Source organism: Cyclopterus lumpus, chromosome 18 (genome assembly GCF_009769545.1).
Source record: "Cyclopterus lumpus isolate fCycLum1 chromosome 18, fCycLum1.pri, whole genome shotgun sequence".
Lineage (NCBI taxonomy): Eukaryota > Metazoa > Chordata > Actinopteri > Perciformes > Cyclopteridae > Cyclopterus > Cyclopterus lumpus.
The window spans coordinates 13,675,552-13,693,783 of record NC_046983.1 but is presented as its reverse complement, the minus strand read 5'-3'; the positions used below and the strand labels follow the sequence as shown (position 1 = coordinate 13,693,783).

Below are 18,232 nucleotides of genomic sequence, written 5' to 3'. Positions count from 1 at the left end.
TTGTCTCTTGTTGTCTCTTGTTGTCTCTTTAGTCTCTTGTTGTCTCTTGTCTCATATTGTCTCTTTAGTCTGTTGTTGTCTCTTAGTGTCTGTTGTTCTCTCTTTAGTCTATTGTGTCTCTTTAGTCTCTTGTTGTCTATTGCTGTCTCTTTGGTTTCTTGTTGTCTCTTTAGTCAGTTGTTGTCTCTTGTCTCTTTAGTCTCTTGTTGTCTCTTGAGTCTCTTATTGTCTCTTGTTGTCTCTTGCTGTCTCTTTAGTCTATTGTTGTCTCTTTTCTCTTGTTGTCTTATTGTCTCTTGTTGTCTCTTATGGTGTATTGTTGTCTCTTGTTGTCTCTTGCTGTCTCTTTAGTCTCTAGTTGTCTCTTATTGTCTCTTGTTGTCTCTTTAGTCAGTTGTTGTATCTTGTCTCTTTAGTCTCTTGTAGTCTCTTGAGTCTCTTATTGTCTCTTGTTGTCTCTTGCTGTCTCTTTAGTCTCTTGTTGTCTCTATAACATTACCGGGAATGAGAGGTCCGTTTGCTCCTGCCTGCCTGCGTAGGGGAGCAAGAGAGAGCGCAGGGTGGGGAGGGAAGGAAGGAAGGAAGGACTTAAATTAATTAAATCAAAAGTAACCAGAAGAGGAGTTATACAAAATACCCTCATAAAGGGTAACAATTTAAATGTTTCAAGTTTTTATTTGTTCGAAAGGGACAATGTACTCTTGAGTCTCTAAATGCACCCAATTACAGCCGCAAGGCTGATTTCCATTATCTGTCCCCCTGCCAGAATGTACAGGCTGAGTGTCCTAGAAGAAAAGGTCATGCCAAAGTGCAGTAGCAATAAACTACAATCAAGTATAGTCCATAGCTGCCAATACACAATGAATGTGGACTCCTAAATATTAGATCTCTGTCATCTAAAGCTGTATTAGTCAATGATTTAATATCAGACAATCATATTGATTTATTCTGTCTTACTGAAACCTGGCTGAGTCATGAAGAATATGTCAGCCTAAATGAATCAACTCCTCCAAGTCATATTAATACTCCCATTCCTCGAGTCACCGACCGAGGAGGTGGAGTAGCAGCCATCTTTGACTCAAAAGCCTATTAATAAATCCTAAACCTAAATTAAACTACAACTCATTTGAAAGCCTTGTTATTAGTCTTTCACATCCAACCTGGAAAACATTACAGACAATTCTAGTTGTTATACTGTACTGGCCACAGGTCCATATTCAGAATTTCTTCAGAATTTTTAGAGTTTCTATCAAGTTTAGTCCTTAAAACTGATAATGTTATTATTGTAGGAGATTTAAATATTCACGTGGATGTCGATAATGATTGCCTTAGTGCTGCATTTATCTCATTGTTGGACTTGATTGGTTTCTGTCAGAGAGTACAGACACCCAATTACTGCATTGACCACACCCTCAACCTTGTTCTTGCATATGGCATTGACATTGAGCATTTGGAGGTCTTCCCACATAACCCTCTTCTGTCAGACCATTACCTCATAACTTTTGAGTTTATTCTACCGGAGTGTACACCGTTAGTCAAAGGTTTCAACACCAGATGTCTAACTGACAGTGCTGTAGCTAAATTTAAAGAAGCGATTCCTTCTGCATTTGATTCAATACCATGTCTTAATGTGACGGAGGACTCCTGTGCTAACTTTAGTCCATCCCAGATTGATGATCTTGTATATAGTGCTACAGGCTCACTGAGTGACACTAGACTCGATAGCCCCCCTGAAGAAAAAGACGGTGAGGCAAAGGAGGTTTGCTCCCTAGTATAACCCTCAGACCCGCAAACTAAAGCAAACATCACGAAAGCTTGAAAGCATATGGCGTTCCACCAATCTGATCTCTTGCCCTCAACCAGTGCCAATTGGTCCTCAAGTGGAGTGGCATTGGAAACAGCTGTATGCCCTGATGTATATTTGGATGGCTTTTCTCCCATTAACCTTGACCAATTGTCTTCAATGGTTTCTACTTCTAAACCGTCTACCTGTCTCCTGGACCCCATGCCGACGAGGCTGCTTAAAGACGTTTTGCCTTTAATTGGCACCTCTCGGTTGGATATTGTTAATGTGTCTTTGCTAACAGACCATGTACCACATTCCTTCAAAGTAGCTGTAATTAAACCTCTCCTGAAGAAGCCCACTCTTAATCCAGAGGTGCTAACTACAGACCAATCTCTAACCTTCCCTTCCTCTCTAAGATCCTTGAGAAAGTAGTCGCAAATCAGTTCTGTGACTTTCTACATCATAATAGTTTATTTGAGGAGTTTCAGTCAGGATTTAGAAAACACTACAGCACAGAGACAGCACTGGTGAAAATTACAAAGGACCTCCTAATTGCATCAGATAAAGGACTCATCTCTGTACTTGTTTTGTTAGACCTTAGTGCTGCGTTCAACACCATTGATCATGACATCCTATTACAGAGACTGGATCAGTCGTTTGGCATTTCAGGTACCGCACTAAGTTGGTTTAAATCCTATTTATCAGATCGATCTCAATTTGTATTTGTAAACGATGAAGCCTCGATGACCACCAACGTTAATCACGGAGTTCCACAAGTTCTGTGCTTGGACCAATTTTATTTACCTTATATATGCTTCCTTTGGGCAATATTATCAGGAAACACTCCATAAACATTCATTGCTATGCAGATGATACTCAATTATATCTATCGATCAAACCAGAGGAGACCAACCAGCTCGTTAAAATTCAAGAATGTCTTAAAGACATAAAAACATGGATGACCTGCAACTTCCTGATGTTGAACTCAGACAAAATTGAAGTTATTTTACTCGGCCCTGAACACCTCTGTCACGGATCGAAGACCAGGGACCCAAGCACAATGGACAAAACAGAGTAAGCAAATAATAATCCTTTACTGGAGTAACAGCAGGAACAGAACAGACAGACAGAAACAGGGACACAGACTATGGAACGCTGGAGAACTTGCTCTCAAAACACAAGACAATCTGGCAGAGGACAAGTGCAAGTGAGGGAACCTAAGTAGTGAGTGACTAACGAGGGAATGGGTTGCAGGTGAGATGGGCGTGAGAACCAGGTGAAGGGAATGAAGGATGATCAGGTGTGAATGACCGGGTCTGAAATGACAAGAGAGTTAATAGACAAACCGATAAAGAAAACAACTATTAACAGAAAGAAGGTGTGGAGCTGAACTGTTACAACCTCAGAGATCAATTATCTGGTGATGTGGTTTCTGTAGATGGCATTGCCCTGGCATCCAACACCACTGTAAAGAATCTCGGCGGTATCTTTGACCGGGACTTGTCCTTCAACTCCCACGTTAAGCAAATCTCAAGGACTGCATTTTTTCATCTACGTAACATTTAAAAAATTAGGCACTTCTTGTCTCAAAAAGATGCAGAAAAGCTGGTTCACACGTTTGTTACTTCCAGACTAGATTACTGCAACTCCTTATTATCAGGCTGCTCTAATAAGTCTCTTAGGTCCCTCCAGTTGATCCAGAATGCTGCAGCTCGTGTACTCACAAAAACTAAGAAAAGAGATCACATTACTCCTGTATTAGCTGCTCTGCACTGGCTCCCTGTAAAATCAAGAATGACATTTAAAATTCTTCTCCTCACCTACAAAGCCTTGATTGGTGATGCACCATCATATCTTAAGGAGCTTGTAGTACCATATTGCCCCACTAGATGCGGGGCTACTCTTGGTTCCTAGAGTCCTAAAAAGTAGGATGGGAACCAGCGCCTTCAGTTATCAAGCTCCTCTTTTATGGAACCAGCTTCCACTTTCAGTCCGGGAGGCAGACACAGTCACCTCATTTAAGAATATACTTAAGACTTTCCTGTTTGATAGTGCTTATAGTTAGGGCTGAATCAGGTTTGTCCTGGTCGAGCTCCTAGATATGCTGCTATAGGCTTATAGGCTGCTGGGGGATGTTTTAGGATACACTGAGCACCTATCTCATCTTCTCTCTCTACTTATGGATGAATTTACATCTCTCCATTGCACCTTATTAACTCTGCTTCCTCCCCGGAGTCGTTGTGACTTCACATCTCATAGGGTCCATTGGACCTGGCGGTGTCTGATGCCTGGTGAGGTCTCATGTTGGCCCTGCTGATTGCCCCCGCTGATGCGCCTCACCCCCCCTCATCTCTACCACCTTCTGTTTCATGGATTGGAGTTCCATTCATACATTGTCATATTTATGTAATGTGTTTATGTAACTTTGTAATGCTGTTCATTCTGTACACATGACATCTATTGCATTTGTCCATCCGGGGAGAGGGATCCTCCTCTGTTGCTCTCCTGAAGGTTTCTTCCCTTTTTTCCCTGTGAAAGGTTATTTTTGGGGAGTTTTTCCTGATCTGATGTGAGGTCCTGGGACAGGGATGTCGTATGTGTACAGATTGTAAAGCCCTCTGAGGCAAATTTGTAATTTGTGATATTGGGCTATACAAAATAAACTGAATTGAATTGAATTAATGGCGCGTTGCGGCTCGTACGCAACAAGCATGTGCAGCTCTGCGACTGCCAATAGGCGGGACTGTGGCTCTTCTGCTGTGCGATTGTCGCGCGGTCCAGCTGCGACCTGATGTCTGCTAGCTCAGCTGCCTCTTGATACATCACATGCATACAACTTGCTGTCGGAGCGCGCCAGGAGATGACTTGTGAGCACTGTAGGTTTAATGTGCTGTGAACAAGCACCCGCAGAGCCCATTCAGAGAGCCGCCCGCGTCAAGTCCGAAGAGGGATCCGACCGAGTGCGTCTGTGCTGATGAGTTCTTGCTGCGCTTCGATCATCGGCGCGCCTCTCTCTCACTCTCTCGCTCTCTCTCTCTCTCTCTCCCTCCCCCAGCCCCCGCAGGACCGCGGTGTTCCAACAGCCAAACAGACGTTTTGAGTTCAGTGCTGCTGGTGATGTAACGCTTCTCATCTCACAGCTCTACTCCACAAACTGTTACCACCGCAGCCTCCGCTTCCGAAGCATGGGACCCTTCAAACTCTGAAGGTAAGAAATGTGCCAGATCTTGCATGTTAGTTAACTGAGTCCAATCTAAGCCTTTTTAGACTCTTATATTTGAGTGTGCGCTCGTTCCATTTCCCTCCTTGATCCCCCGGTAGACATTAGTTTAAAACAGTAGATAAGATCATGCGAGGACTTGTCTTCTTTCACCATCAGCCACAGCATTGTGTACATATCATGTTGACTCATTCGGAGTCATGGATGCGCTTTGTATACTTTGTGTTGAGAGGGAAAAAAAGTAATCACAACCGGTGGGACTTATAGATGACATGAGTTGTAGTTTACAGATGTCAATGACATCTACTAGTTGAACTAATGTATTTAGGGTCAGTGCTAATTATTTTCAGGAAGAGGAGCACCACTGAGTGGAGGAGGATGGGGGAACGCCTATTGCTAAAATTAGATTGAGGGAGCTGCAGGGACTCTAACCTTTTTGACTGAGGTTAGAATGGCTGTAAACAAAAGTCAGTTGGCGTGCAAAGGTGCGGCATATGGGAAGTGTACCTTGCAGATACCTTGCAAGATACCTTGCGCAAGGTATACCCCCCCTCCTCGGCAGATGATAACCGATAACCACCTGTGTGCTGATGAGGATTCAACACTGGGGGCCACATCCCAGCTCATTGGGAGTCAGCCTTAGACTGCTGAATCAAACAATCGAAAGGTCAGACTTACCTTGCTCGCCTCCTCCAAGTCAGCCTCCTCATTACTTGTTCAGGCTGCAGCTGTCTGACTGCAGTGATTCAAGGTGATTTTCTCCAGCCGCCCTCAAAGCAGCAGGGATTAGGAGGCATCTTTGAGTGCCAGGAGGTTGCTGATTAATGCTCTGCAACGTCCTCGCTTGTACTTCACCCCTGTCTTATCCACGCATGTTTTGATGTCAGAGCAGTGGGATTTTACTTGTAAGCTGTAACTGGCTGCCTCTCTGGACTTCATGAAGTCTTAGCAGCCGCAGATCTTCCAGCCCGTCACGTCCCTGTGGGAGGCAGAGAAGTCACTTTGGTGTTTTGTTTTTTTGTTGATGTGGCTGATGTTGGCCGGAGATGCATGTTGCTGATTAACTGCTCCTATTTTGAATATTGGACAAGCTGGCTTTGTGTGCACTTGTTCCTCCATATCAGCCTCTGATTCAGAAAATGCAAATGTGGTAGCCTTCGGCATCAGCCGTCATATGTGACGGACAAATGTCAGCAAAGATCAATAAGACCATTAGTCCGAAGTCCATTTAAGCAGACCGTAGCCCATGGTCTCTGTGATGTCACGTACATATGTGAGGGAGTGCTTTTAAAATAAAGGATTTCAAGGATTAAAAGTGCTCTGAGCACACTGGTAAAATCAATAAATTGTCCTTAAAAAAAACAAAAAACAAAAAAAAACCTCTGCCTCTCGATTCCTCCTCGTTCTCCTCCACTGCCGCAGTGCAATTACTTCAGGTCTCTGGAGCAGCCACCCTTGATATTTAGCATCTCTTCCAGCTACCTCGTCCACCTCAACCTGCAGCAGTGTTGCTCTTATCATGCATGCCAGCCATAATTGGATCCATTGTGCAGGGCTGCTGCTTTATGCCAGACCAACAGCAACACATCTGGGAGGAGGTGGAGGAGAATGAGAGGAAGGCATCGAACTAAGGCAGAGAATCAAGGCAAAAAGAAGATAATTACAGAGAGCAGACAGGACCAGCAGCTCAGCCAGACATGTGTGCCGGATGTTCACCCATTATTGGGGTGTAACGGTCCAATGCACTTGCTGGCTTCTCTTTCTAAACTTCCATCAGCTAACCCCATCTATTCTTCCACAGTCCCTACCTGTGCCAACCTTTCTCACTTTACCTGCCGGCCCACATTCACAGTGAGCATGCGCAGAGTAAAACTGGGGGGTGCTTACTCCTTTCCATCATGGTACTTAGGTACAGTACCTGCACCTGAGTCACCTGAATTAATACGTTTTCTTCTGTTGCTAAAAGTGTTTTTTTTCACAGATTTAACCAGAACAACACTGATCCCTAATATGCTGTCAATACATTATCTAATTGTAGGTTGATGTAACTCTTTTTGATGCACTACAAAACTTTTTTCAATGATTCAGTCCAGAAAATATTAATCTCGACCCAGGGGATCTTTCTGTTACTCCATCACCTCTACAACTCCCATGAAAGGGCACAGACCCTGTAAAATCTCAGCATGTCACTATGCACTCTGCTCTCCTCACCTTTAAAGGCATGGCTAGAACGCCGGAGAGAGAGAGGCGGCAGCGAGAGTGGGAGCCAGAGGAGGGGATGGTAGCTGTTAAGGGAGAGTGTTGGACTTGGAAGAGCCACAAATCAAGCAGTAGCTGGAATTAAATCTGTCAGGGGGGAACACATGTAGTGGATGAGCCTGATGGGAGGGAGGATCACAACTCACTGGCTGCTGTATATATAGTGTAGTGATTAATTCAGACAGTGAATTAGCAGCAATAATGATTGCATGGCCGTGATTAGTCAACGATGCAGTTGACTGGCATCACTCTGTGCTACAGGTGTTAGGCGTGCCTCGCTTTCAGAAAGAGAAATGAACACATCTTTTTTAACGCTTGTGGTATCCTGCACCTGCAATCAAAAGAACTCCTCTTTCCCCTTTACTTTTGTTTTCATCAGTCTGCAATCTCTCACGCTCTTTATTTTGAACGTGCATCATGAATTATGTATTATGACAGCAGGACATTGTGGGGTTTGTGGTCTGCTCGGGGATGCAAGCTGTTTTGGGGAGGAATACATAAACAGGAACTAGTCAGGGCTAACGCTGTTATAAAAGCCTGCAGGGGTAATGAAGAGGCTGGCTGGGTGAATGTGAAACTCCCATGGGCGTACACACATGACATGAAACTCGTTCAGAATGACTGTTGCATGAAAGCACCATAGCTCAGTGGGTCTCTGACAGGCAGGAGACAACGAAGCAGATAAACACTGCCAAGGAGAAATTAGTCTCCAAATGTACAGTGTATATATAGAAAATGTGCTTATTTGCTTTTTCTTGCTAGAGTTAGATGAGAAGATTGATACCACTCTTTTATGAAGCTATAGAACCAGCAGTCGGTTAGCCTAGCTTAGCATAAAGACGCGACAGGTTTCCCAGGCAACCAGTGGAGACTCCAGGACTGGTCCCAAGTCAAAAATAATATTTAGCACTAGGTTTTAATATTGAAAGAAGACACAAGAGGTACTGGTGACCTTTTTGTTCTTTCTAATGGCTAGCAGGGGGTGACTCTTCTGGTTACAAAAACAAGTCAGATTGTATAGAAATCTCTATGGAAAATTACTTTAAATCTCACTTGATTTATTCCCTCAGTAAACAGAAGTTCATGGTCTCAATCACTAGTTTCAAGTCTTCTTCAATACAGCATGATGTTCACTTAGTAAATTATGGTAAAGTTGTCCGTGTTTTCCTCTTCAAACTTTAACTCTTTCACAGTGTGTTTTCAGTTTATTAAGGTAAATTGTACCATTGTGGTTGCCTAAAAATGTCTTGTTCCGCGTTCGGTTGTATTTGTCTCCACACTTTTCTTGTTCCAATAAAAAGATGTTGACAACCAAAAGGACAAAATCAAGGCTTCAAACGGCAGATTGCGACCCCTTGTCTTTATGCTAAGCTAACCGGCTGCTGGCTCTAGCTACATATTTATTGTACACGCATAAAGTGGTTTTAATCTTCTCATCTAGCTCTTGGCAAAATGTTCAACTAATGTTGTGAATATTTGGATGTAGAAATCGTTCAGCAAATCATACAGTTTTCTAAGAATCATGTTATTTCCCCATAAATCTGATAACTGGTAAAAGCATTCTTCTTGCAAATTATTATTGCATATTTTATTTCTGTCTGTTATCGCATGGAATTTGTTCGCCCCAGATAAATACCCCTGTAACAACAGGAAGTGTGTTTCCTGACATCAGCATTGCAGCGGCCAGGGTGTTCCCCCCGAGAAACAAACTGTAATATTCTTGTGCAAAAGATGATGTATCACATATGCTCTAATACACAACATGCCATGTGGCCTCATCGTTCACTCATCTCACATGGAGAGTAAGGAAAAACCTTAAAGTAGAGAGAAAAACACTTTATCTAAGAGTAATGAATGAGTAATCTTTTACAGTGTGGACCTGCACATATAGACGCCACATTTCACACTAGCATACCAGCACACCCTTCCGGTATTTGTTATGAAGCAAACTTTCACATCTGGTAAAAGGACAGAAGCAGGAAGCCTCATAACAAAGCAGTAAAAACAATGTGACACAATGAAACATTGTTGCGTTTCGGGGGAGGGAGGGGAGTAAGATATTATAGCAGCTCATGGCAGCACCCCTTCTCAAACATTGCACTTTTCATTCGATGTCGGAAAGTTGAGATGCGAGATATGAAAGTGGGCCAGATGTGGAACAGGATACGTGACTTTTTTTTTTTTTTTTCTTTTTTTTGAGGACGTAATAAAACATTACACTGCGATATATGAAAGTGGGCCAGATGTTCCAGTTGCTTTGTCCCAGCAGCACATTGTGCAATATGCATATTTCTATTCTTCTTCTCTTATTTCAATACATATACAGTATTAGTTTGGCTTTTGAGGCAGATTCACATTGCATTTCTTTCTTCATTACTACTCCTCGCTTGATATTTTCCCCTATTTATTCAACAATCTCTTTCCACTATTGACTGGGCGAAAGCGAGGTTGATTATGCTCTCTTCCTGCTTCCCAGTCTCCCTCCTAAGCTTCCATTCCTCCCTCCCCTTGCCTGTCCCCCTTCTTCCCTAAGGAGCAACTGTAGCTGCTAATCTCAGTTTGCAGCCGGTGAGCCCCCACCGATGTGGCATTCTGTGTCCAGGGAAAAGGAAACGTTCCCCTTCCTGCTTTCAATACCCTGCAGTCTGTAAATAGAGCCTGTCACCAGCCGCTCTGTAGGCCCCTATGAAGAACTATATCCGTCCCATCATGCAACACCCTTTCTACAACTTCCTGAAACAAACTAGTGGGTGTTGGGCAAGAGATAAGCGTGGTGTGTGTATAACCTGAAGTGGTATTTTTCGTAGTCTTGTCATTCACATGCACTCATAAAGACATCGAAATGAGATAAAGTTCTAAAGTGAAGATGAATGTCCCTCCTTTTGGAAACTGGGGTCAAAGTTAAAATACCATATTCATTTGAAACATCAGTTATTTTATATAGTTGCAAACAAGTTGTTCTGCCTCTACCAGTCCAAAACTACATTTACACTGTGTGCCACCGAGTTGGATTTGTTGTTGAAAATCTAAAGCTAAAGCATTTCTAGTGTAGGCATATGATGACAGGATATACAATAGACTCTTAGTGCCACTATACGCACCGATAAAGTGATGGTAAAATCTGTGGAACAATAGAAAATGGAGCAACAACAGCCACTATGAGAGGAAAAAACCTCCTCTGTCACAATACACAAAGAGGTTTATAGGAATGTGGTCCCCGTTTTTAGAAACATCAGCACCAGCAAGACCAAAGTCTACCAATGGAATCAATGTCACAGTATAATAATAATAATAATAATAATAATAATAATAATAATAATAATGCATTTAATTTATATAGCGCTTTTCATAATACTCAAAGACACATAATTAAAACGTCCTAAAAGCTAAAAATAAATAAATAAGAATAGCTAAAATACAGGTAAAACAAATAAAACAAATAAATAGGGACTTTTGAGTCGCTCGGACCTTGATAAGAAAGAAAACAAAAACAAACAATCACACATTAAAAGCAGTTCTGAACAGGTGGGTTTTGATTTGTGATTTGTGTGTATGATGATCTTGAGTATGATCACAACAAGAGTATTCTTTCTGGATACAGATGAATACCATGACATCCTAAATGCTATGTAAAGGTACAGAATCGAATGTTCAGTACAATCACTGTTTCTAGTGTTATCATTATAATACAATAATATAATGTTATATTATAATATATATATTATAATAATTTACTGGCGGCCTGTCCAGGGTGTCCCCTGCCTTCGCCCTATGTCAGCTGGGATAGGCTCCAGCGCCCCCGCGACCCTAATGAGGATAAGCGGTATTGAAAATGGATGGATGGATGGAATATAATATAACACATAATGCCTTCTGTGTGGAGTTTGCATGTTCGCCCTGTGTCATTGTGGGTTCTCTCCGTGTTCTCTGGTTTCCTCCCACAGTCCAAAGACCTATAGCATAGGTTAATTAATTACTCTAAATTGCCCGTAGCACTACACATAACAAGCGGCGCTATCTTGGCCCAACTTATTTATTTTTTTACATTTTCTATAGATACATCAACAATATTGTGTTGCTCATTTTTAAGTACATGTTTTGAGGAAAAGACATGGCTACAATTCAGGTTTTCATTCATACAACTTTTGAATTTTCTTTTATATTAGACTCCAAAAGTTATCCAGGTCACGGCTACCTTTTGGAACCCAGCTTTACTGGTCTATGTTAGATGTTTCTTAACGACCAAAGTAGGTCCATCACGACCAGCCAAACAATACTGTCATCACTAGAGCATCGCCTAAAATGCTGGAGATGGAACCTTTTAACATGTTTGTGTGGGCCAGAATGAACAGACTATGTGTGTGTTTTTCATTGTCTGCCTAATAGCTAATTAGAGGGAATCAATGTGTCCCCATTTTGTAGCTCATGATCCAGTTCATGTATCCATGAAGACATCAATCAAACTTGTTTTCCCCAAATGCCAGTGGGGAGGGAATACAACTACATCAATGGCTGTATGGAGACTGTGCATTACCTCAGAATATTAACTGGCATAGAAAGCCCATTATGGCCATATCAATAGCAGAATGGATATCATTAGCTGTGTGTCTGCCAGTGTCCAATCATCAATCAGTGCTAGGGTCACTTTTAAGACATGAAAAGCCATTAAAGATTTCCTTTGATTGTGTGGACTTTGTTAGAAGGCATTGGCTTAGTCCGATGCGATTTAGACAGGAAAAAAGCATGTATACACAAAATAATTTACTCCATTGGATGGAAAATATATACTCAATATGCTGAATTCATAATTCAGAGTATGTCTTTGATTGAGGGATTGCCTCCACACATAAGAAGTGGATGTCCCTTCGGGTTGTGGACTGCGCTTTTGAAGCATTTGGCCGTCACCATCTTGGTTTTTGCAACCAGTGAATGGAAGTGACCACCAGTGCCCACTAAACCAGCAGCACACTACAGATTCCACATGGCCAGGATTGACCAGGTCCCCGTAACTCCCCTTTATCCCCGCTGTGCCCCGGCCCACCGCTAATCTGCCTGATCGAAGACCCTGGATCAACGTCACCAGGCAACCAAGGATGACACCAAAGCTCTCACAGTGTGTGCTGCCTAATCAATCTACCGCCTCCTGGAAGTATAAACACACATCAGTAATCATGTGGGGGAAAAGAAAATACTTAAAGAATTGCAAGAAGGGCTGTACGTTCTCCTAAAAGCACAGAGAAAATTGTTCTCGGGCTTGTGACAAAGAGCTCCAGTCAGGGAGATGATGAACGGATAGCAAGATGGTATCATCATCAAGATGGACGCAGCCTGTGCCACAGGGCCAGAACAGACTCCATTTAGAGCAGGTGAACCCTCTGCACAAGCCCTTTTGTTTGGTTCAGTGCTATGGCCTGTTCGGATGGATCTTCGGCTCTTGAACTGTCATGAGCAGAATGGTAATAGATGCCCATATTGTCACGGAGAGATCCATGCCCAGGTCTAGATGACTCTTGTTAATAATTACTCTGGTTTTGTGGCAAGCCACTTTCCTTCTGATTTATATTCATGAGCAGTGGTGTCTGGGTGTCACAGGTCTTGGGTGTTTTCTTTCTTTGAGGTTTCAGACTATGGCTCAGACGTATTTCCTGCGGTGACCTTAGCATCCTCACAGGAACCTTCATGTCTATCTATAGCAACAGCACATCATTTTGATTGTGGTCCGGCAGTCTGCCATGTGACCTGTTGTCTCTCCGTGATCTGACCGTCTCCTTTTTAGAAAAAGGCAGAGATTTGAGGTTCACTATTTCACTCTTTCCTCATTATTATAGGGACTTTCACTCTCTCACTCTCATGTCGCTGAAGCCTTAGAGTTACACTCCCCCACTTTCTCCCTTCCCCGCAGAAATGTGTGTTTGCATGTGTGTGGCTGAGACAGCTCGTGAAGCCTGTAATTGAGTGTGTCCGCCCACCGCATTGCAGCAATGGAAGGCTTCATTGTGTCAGGCACAATAGACACATACGCATACTCATCACCCTCTGCCACAGAATCACAACATTGAAGAGCCATTAGCAGAAGCAGCCGGGGTCACTTTGTCACCACCTCAGTGTTACCTTCACGCTTCATCATCAGCACAGACCAAAAATATCCAGCGGCTTTCCTTATCTCTTAATTCACCACCAGATTGAGCCATGGCCCGTACAGCAGATAGGATTAGCGTATTTTACTTCTTCACATGCAATAAACACATCCAAAAAAACAGCACACTAAAGAAAAAGATTCCCAAAGGTTGCCAGACTCCTCTCAGTAAAAACATGTATTTGGTGTGTGTGTGTGTGCTGTGAAAGGGACTGTGTAGCAAGATGTGATTGCTATGGTTCTCTTAATTAATTTCTTTCTTTCGTATTTCTGCAACACGTGTGACGGAGCAAAATTGCCACCATGCATGTTCACATATTTGCTAACATGCCTGTAATACTTCACGTGCTTGCATTCTGTTGCATTTAGCTGACTGCACTGGAGGATGTCAAGGACAGATAATAAAATGGGGTTTCCTGTCTCTATCAGTTTTTCTAAGAAGCCACACTGCGGTCAAAACTGTCATATTCTTCTATCACAATCACCTTATTTGTATGCTGAATTTGTATCAGTGCAACATGATGCCTATCTCAGTGTGTTAATGTAAATTAGACTTCAGAGGGAAGACCAGTATGAATAATTGTATCACTTAAACTCAAACCGCCAGTCAATATTTAAGATATTAAGATATATTAAGATATTTAAGATGAAAACGAGAGTTACGTATGTAACTACAGTTCTATGAATCCTGGATGACCGCCAGAGGCGGTGCTTAGCACTAGATATCTTCCGTCTCGCACACACGCAGGTCGAGTATTAATAACAACAAAGTCACTTGTGACGTCGGATGACCCCCAGCCGGGTATAAGTTCCGGTGTCATCCCGAGATCAATCCTAAGGAATCTTCGAAGTGATGGCAAGGAGAAAAACGGTCTTTGCCGACAGCCATCTCAGCTCTGCCTCCGCCAGGGGTTCGAAAGGAGGCGAGCATAGGGTGTCCAGTACCACGGACAGGTCCCATGGAGGAACCTTTGGGGTGCTCGGGGGACGCAGTCGCTGAGCCCCTTTTAAGAAGAGGGACACCAACCTGTGGCTCCCTACCGTGTCATTGTCAATTTAAAAATGCTGCCATGAGATAGCAGCTACATACACCCTCAGGGTAGAGGGAGACCGGCCCTTATCTAGGAGGGACTGCAGAACCTCAAGTATAACAGGCACGGGGCACTGCACCGGGTCCTTGTTGTGACCCACGCACCAGTCTGAAAACACCCTCCATCTCCATTCGTACTGTAGATGGGTAGATGGCTCTCTGGCATTCAGAATAGTCTTCCTGATTATTTCTGTGCAGCCGCTCAGCAGCCGATCGAGCCCTGCAACGGCCATACCCAGAGACAAAGACGGCTGGGGTCTGGATGCCAGATCCGACCCTCTAGCTGCGATAGGAGGTCCCTCCTGTCGGGGAGGTGCCATGCTGTCCCGCGGCAGAGTCTGCGCAACAGGGGAAACCAAGTCCTGGCTGGCCACAACGGGGCCACCAGCAATAGACTGTGGCCCTGTTGAAGGACCCTGAGAAGCGTTGGCATGATCAGGGGAAATGGAGGGAAAGCATAAAGAAGGCCCTCTGGCCATGTGTGGGCCAGGGCATCTTGACCTAGAGGACTGGTCCTCTCCATCAAGGAGAACCAGTGGGGGCAGTGGGTTGACATCTCTGAGGCAAAGAGATCCACCTTTGCCCTGCCAAAGAGACCCCAGATGCTGTGCCACTCCCCCGATGGGGGCTGGGAATCTGCGATCTGGTTCTGTTCCCCTGGTAGATACATCGCCCGAAGGCTGGTCAGGCGAGGGGCCACCCAAGTCAGAAGGGCACGGGCCGGGTAAGGCAGCCTGAGAGGCAGGCGTCTGTCGTGATGACTTCCCGCAGGGATGGGATCACGCCCATGGGGATGCCCCCCGACAGGTATGCCCTCTCACTTCATGGTGATAGAGCCAGAAGACACTGCTGTGACACCTCTACCATCCTGTGCCTGTGGTACCTGGCATCCAAACAAAGGCTGTTCAGCCATCTCTGCAAGGGGCGCAGTGACAGCAAGCCCAAGGGAACGACGGCCTTGGAAGGCGAAACGAAGGAACTGTCTGTGATGAGGCACAATAGGAACATGAAAATAGACATCCTTCAAGTCGACAGACGTGAACCAGTCTCCTCTGGAGATAGATGGCACGAAGGACCTCTGCTGTGCTGAGCATATGAAACGGTAAGACCTTCAGGAACTTGTTGAGTCCCAGGCATGTCCCTACGAAGACCAGAGAACTGCTGCCTGGTCTGACCAGCTTGCACAGTTCGCTGAAGCGCCTGAAGAGCAGCCAAACCAAAAAGCTCCCCTGGCTCAACTGGGACAGCACGGAGGATGCTTCTACAGGTCACTGACAAGGGTGACTGCGCCAGCCAAACCTGGCGGCGGGTTTGTACCAGGGTGGACATCAAGCACCCAAGTTCCCTTGACTTGAGCATATTAAATATCAGGTACAGAGAGGAATAAAAGGTGATAGGGAAACTGTGGTGCATTGTGGGAAGCAAAAAACATATATTTAAAAGTAATAGTTACAGGTTCACTATTTAGAATTGCGTGTTAGGTCGCTACCATTTTTTAATTAGCACTAAACGTTTCGCATGTATCCATCCATTAATCTGCAGTGAAGCATCACTGAGGCTGGTGGCAGAAGCGTCGAAAGTAGTCTGCTGCAGAGAGGCTGAGAGGGCAAGCATGTGATGAGAGAGAGTTGTCAATACGGCCCATGCGCGCTGCTGTGTTGTAAGCCAGGGAAAGCAGGTCACATATTCACATCCTCAGATATCTCCTAACAAGTCATGTCTTATCTTAAATATGTCAGAACTATCAATTATATTGTGTATGGCTGCAAGGGAGCCAAAGAGGGATTGCTCTTGTCATCACTTCTCAGTTATCGTATTGGCTCCTGTATCAACACTGCTCAGTCAAGACAAATAAACTCTTTATTAAGCCGGTCCAATTATTGTTTTGCTCCTTCGAGTAGTTTCGTCTCCAGTTTAGCAGATGGACATTTTGAATTTGATGGGCCAAATCAAACTATCATATGAGCAGGGGATGACGTCATTGACCAGCAGATACCCATTCAATCCATCAGCTCCATACTGTAAACAGGAACTGGTTCTCACTCTCTGCAGTGTGGGGGCGGTATGCAAAATAAATGACCATGCAACTATTCCAAACATGCAGCAACGGCCTCTATGAATTTGATTTCCTCTTTCTTTGCATTCTTCACACAGCAATTATTCTCTCTTTGCTCCCCTTTGATCCTTTCATCTTCTTATGTGTTCAGTGAGAGGCACGAGAGTCAAACCAGCGAGAGAAAGAGAAAAGGAGGGGGTTAAAAAACAAAACGACGAGAAGGGAACGATGGAGTCCATGTTGTCGGAACAGTCGGCCGCAGTTGACGAGCTGGTGGAAGCCTGCATCCAGGCCTTCGGTGGGTCATTTCAACACTTTCTTTGAAATTGGTTTGGTTCCAAAGAGTCAATAAAACATGTTAATTTTAAAATTGTATTTTGTATTACATTTCATTCATATTATTTGGAATCTTATGTATAGTGTTGAGTAAATTGGTGATCAGACAATGACTAATAGACTAATAGACAACAGGTGAGTATAGCCTGGGGGCGGATGTGGGTCAGTGGTTAGCATGTCCGTCTTTCAATCAGGGGGTTGGCAGTTCAATTCCCGCCCTAGTTGATGTGTCCTTGAGCAAGACACTTAACCCTGCATTGCTCCCCGTAGCTGTGTCTACAGTGTATAATGTAACATGTAAAGTGTCTTTGAGTATCTTGAAAAAAAAATGGATTATTATTATTATCTTCCTGGTAATGAGTGACGGACATCTTTCTTCTTCTTCTAGATGAGAGGGGCACTTTGAAGGATGCTTCCTTGGTCCGCATGTTCCTCATGATGCACCCATGGTACATCCCTTCAACCGACATGGCTAAGAAGCTGGTGCTCAAGTATCCTTCACCTTTGTTTTCTGATACCCCGGAGGTATCAGAAAACTGTTAGATCTTCATGAGATTTAAGAGAGAGCTTTCTGAGTCTCAAAAGGGAAATTAGCAGAAAAGTTTTCACCTTGACTTTGAGATAAGATCACAAGAAGAGAGCTGCACCGCTGAGCGTCGGATGAGAATATGTCACCTTGTCAAGTAATAAAGCGTCATCTTATTCTCTAACACCTGATTGTGCTGTTACTTTCTGACCTTTGGTCTTATGATTCATTTATGGGTTTGTGAGCTTACAATTGAATGTTGACTGAACCCCCCCCTCCGCACTTTTCATCCCTTTGTTCTGCCTTCCAGGTACTGGATCTCTGAGTTTCCAGCAGAGTTCAATCTGAGCCCGGAGCTGGCGGACCAGATCAAAGACTTTAAAGACCTCCTGACCACGGAGGGCAACGAGAGCCAGAGCCAGCTCATTGACCTGGACAGCGTGTGAGTGAATTGGTTGCTGAAAGCTGTGCCTGCAGTTGACAGCGTGAATGAATGTCTCGGTCTGTGGGTGTTTATGTCAGCGTGCCCTTTTATTGCCTGTTCTCAGAATGTGCTGAGCTGTGCTACTCTGGGTCAGTGACTTCTTCTTTCCTCATAAAAAGCCAAACCTCTATTTTTTCCTAAACCTCACCAAGTAGGTGTGTTGCCTAAACCCAAGGAAATGTCTGCATTTTTCTTGGGGACCTCTACTTCCCTTTAGTTTTGTCTTTGTGGAGCAGATTTGTGATTTAGTGCAGCTGAGGGAATGTCCTTCTAGGAATACATTCTGCATTTGTAGAAAAGTTTCATCCAAAAGGCCAAAGATGAGAAGACTTTTCATGA

At 43.9% G+C, this 18,232-nt stretch overlaps 1 protein-coding gene across 11 annotated transcripts in view; it reads left to right on the top strand.

The window, feature by feature from the left end:
* The first annotated feature begins 4,538 nt into the window (after positions 1-4,538).
* LOC117747422 (RAS guanyl-releasing protein 2-like) overlaps positions 4,539-18,232 on the top strand; it is a 38,264-nt gene continuing 24,570 nt past the window's right edge. For 6 of the 11 annotated variants that reach the window (XM_034556614.1, XM_034556615.1, XM_034556608.1 and 3 more), the window contains exons 1-5: positions 4,561-4,994; positions 16,699-16,845; positions 17,272-17,374; positions 17,510-17,566; positions 17,720-17,851. In XM_034556614.1, the coding sequence (XP_034412505.1) occupies positions 16,776-16,845; positions 17,272-17,374; positions 17,510-17,566; positions 17,720-17,851 (362 nt within the window). In that variant the 5' untranslated portion in view covers positions 4,561-4,994; positions 16,699-16,775. Of the gene's footprint in view, positions 4,995-16,698; positions 16,846-17,271; positions 17,375-17,509; positions 17,567-17,719; positions 17,852-18,232 lie in introns of all 11 variants that reach the window. The other 5 variants (XM_034556618.1, XM_034556617.1, XM_034556609.1 and 2 more) reach the window with 4 other exon arrangements.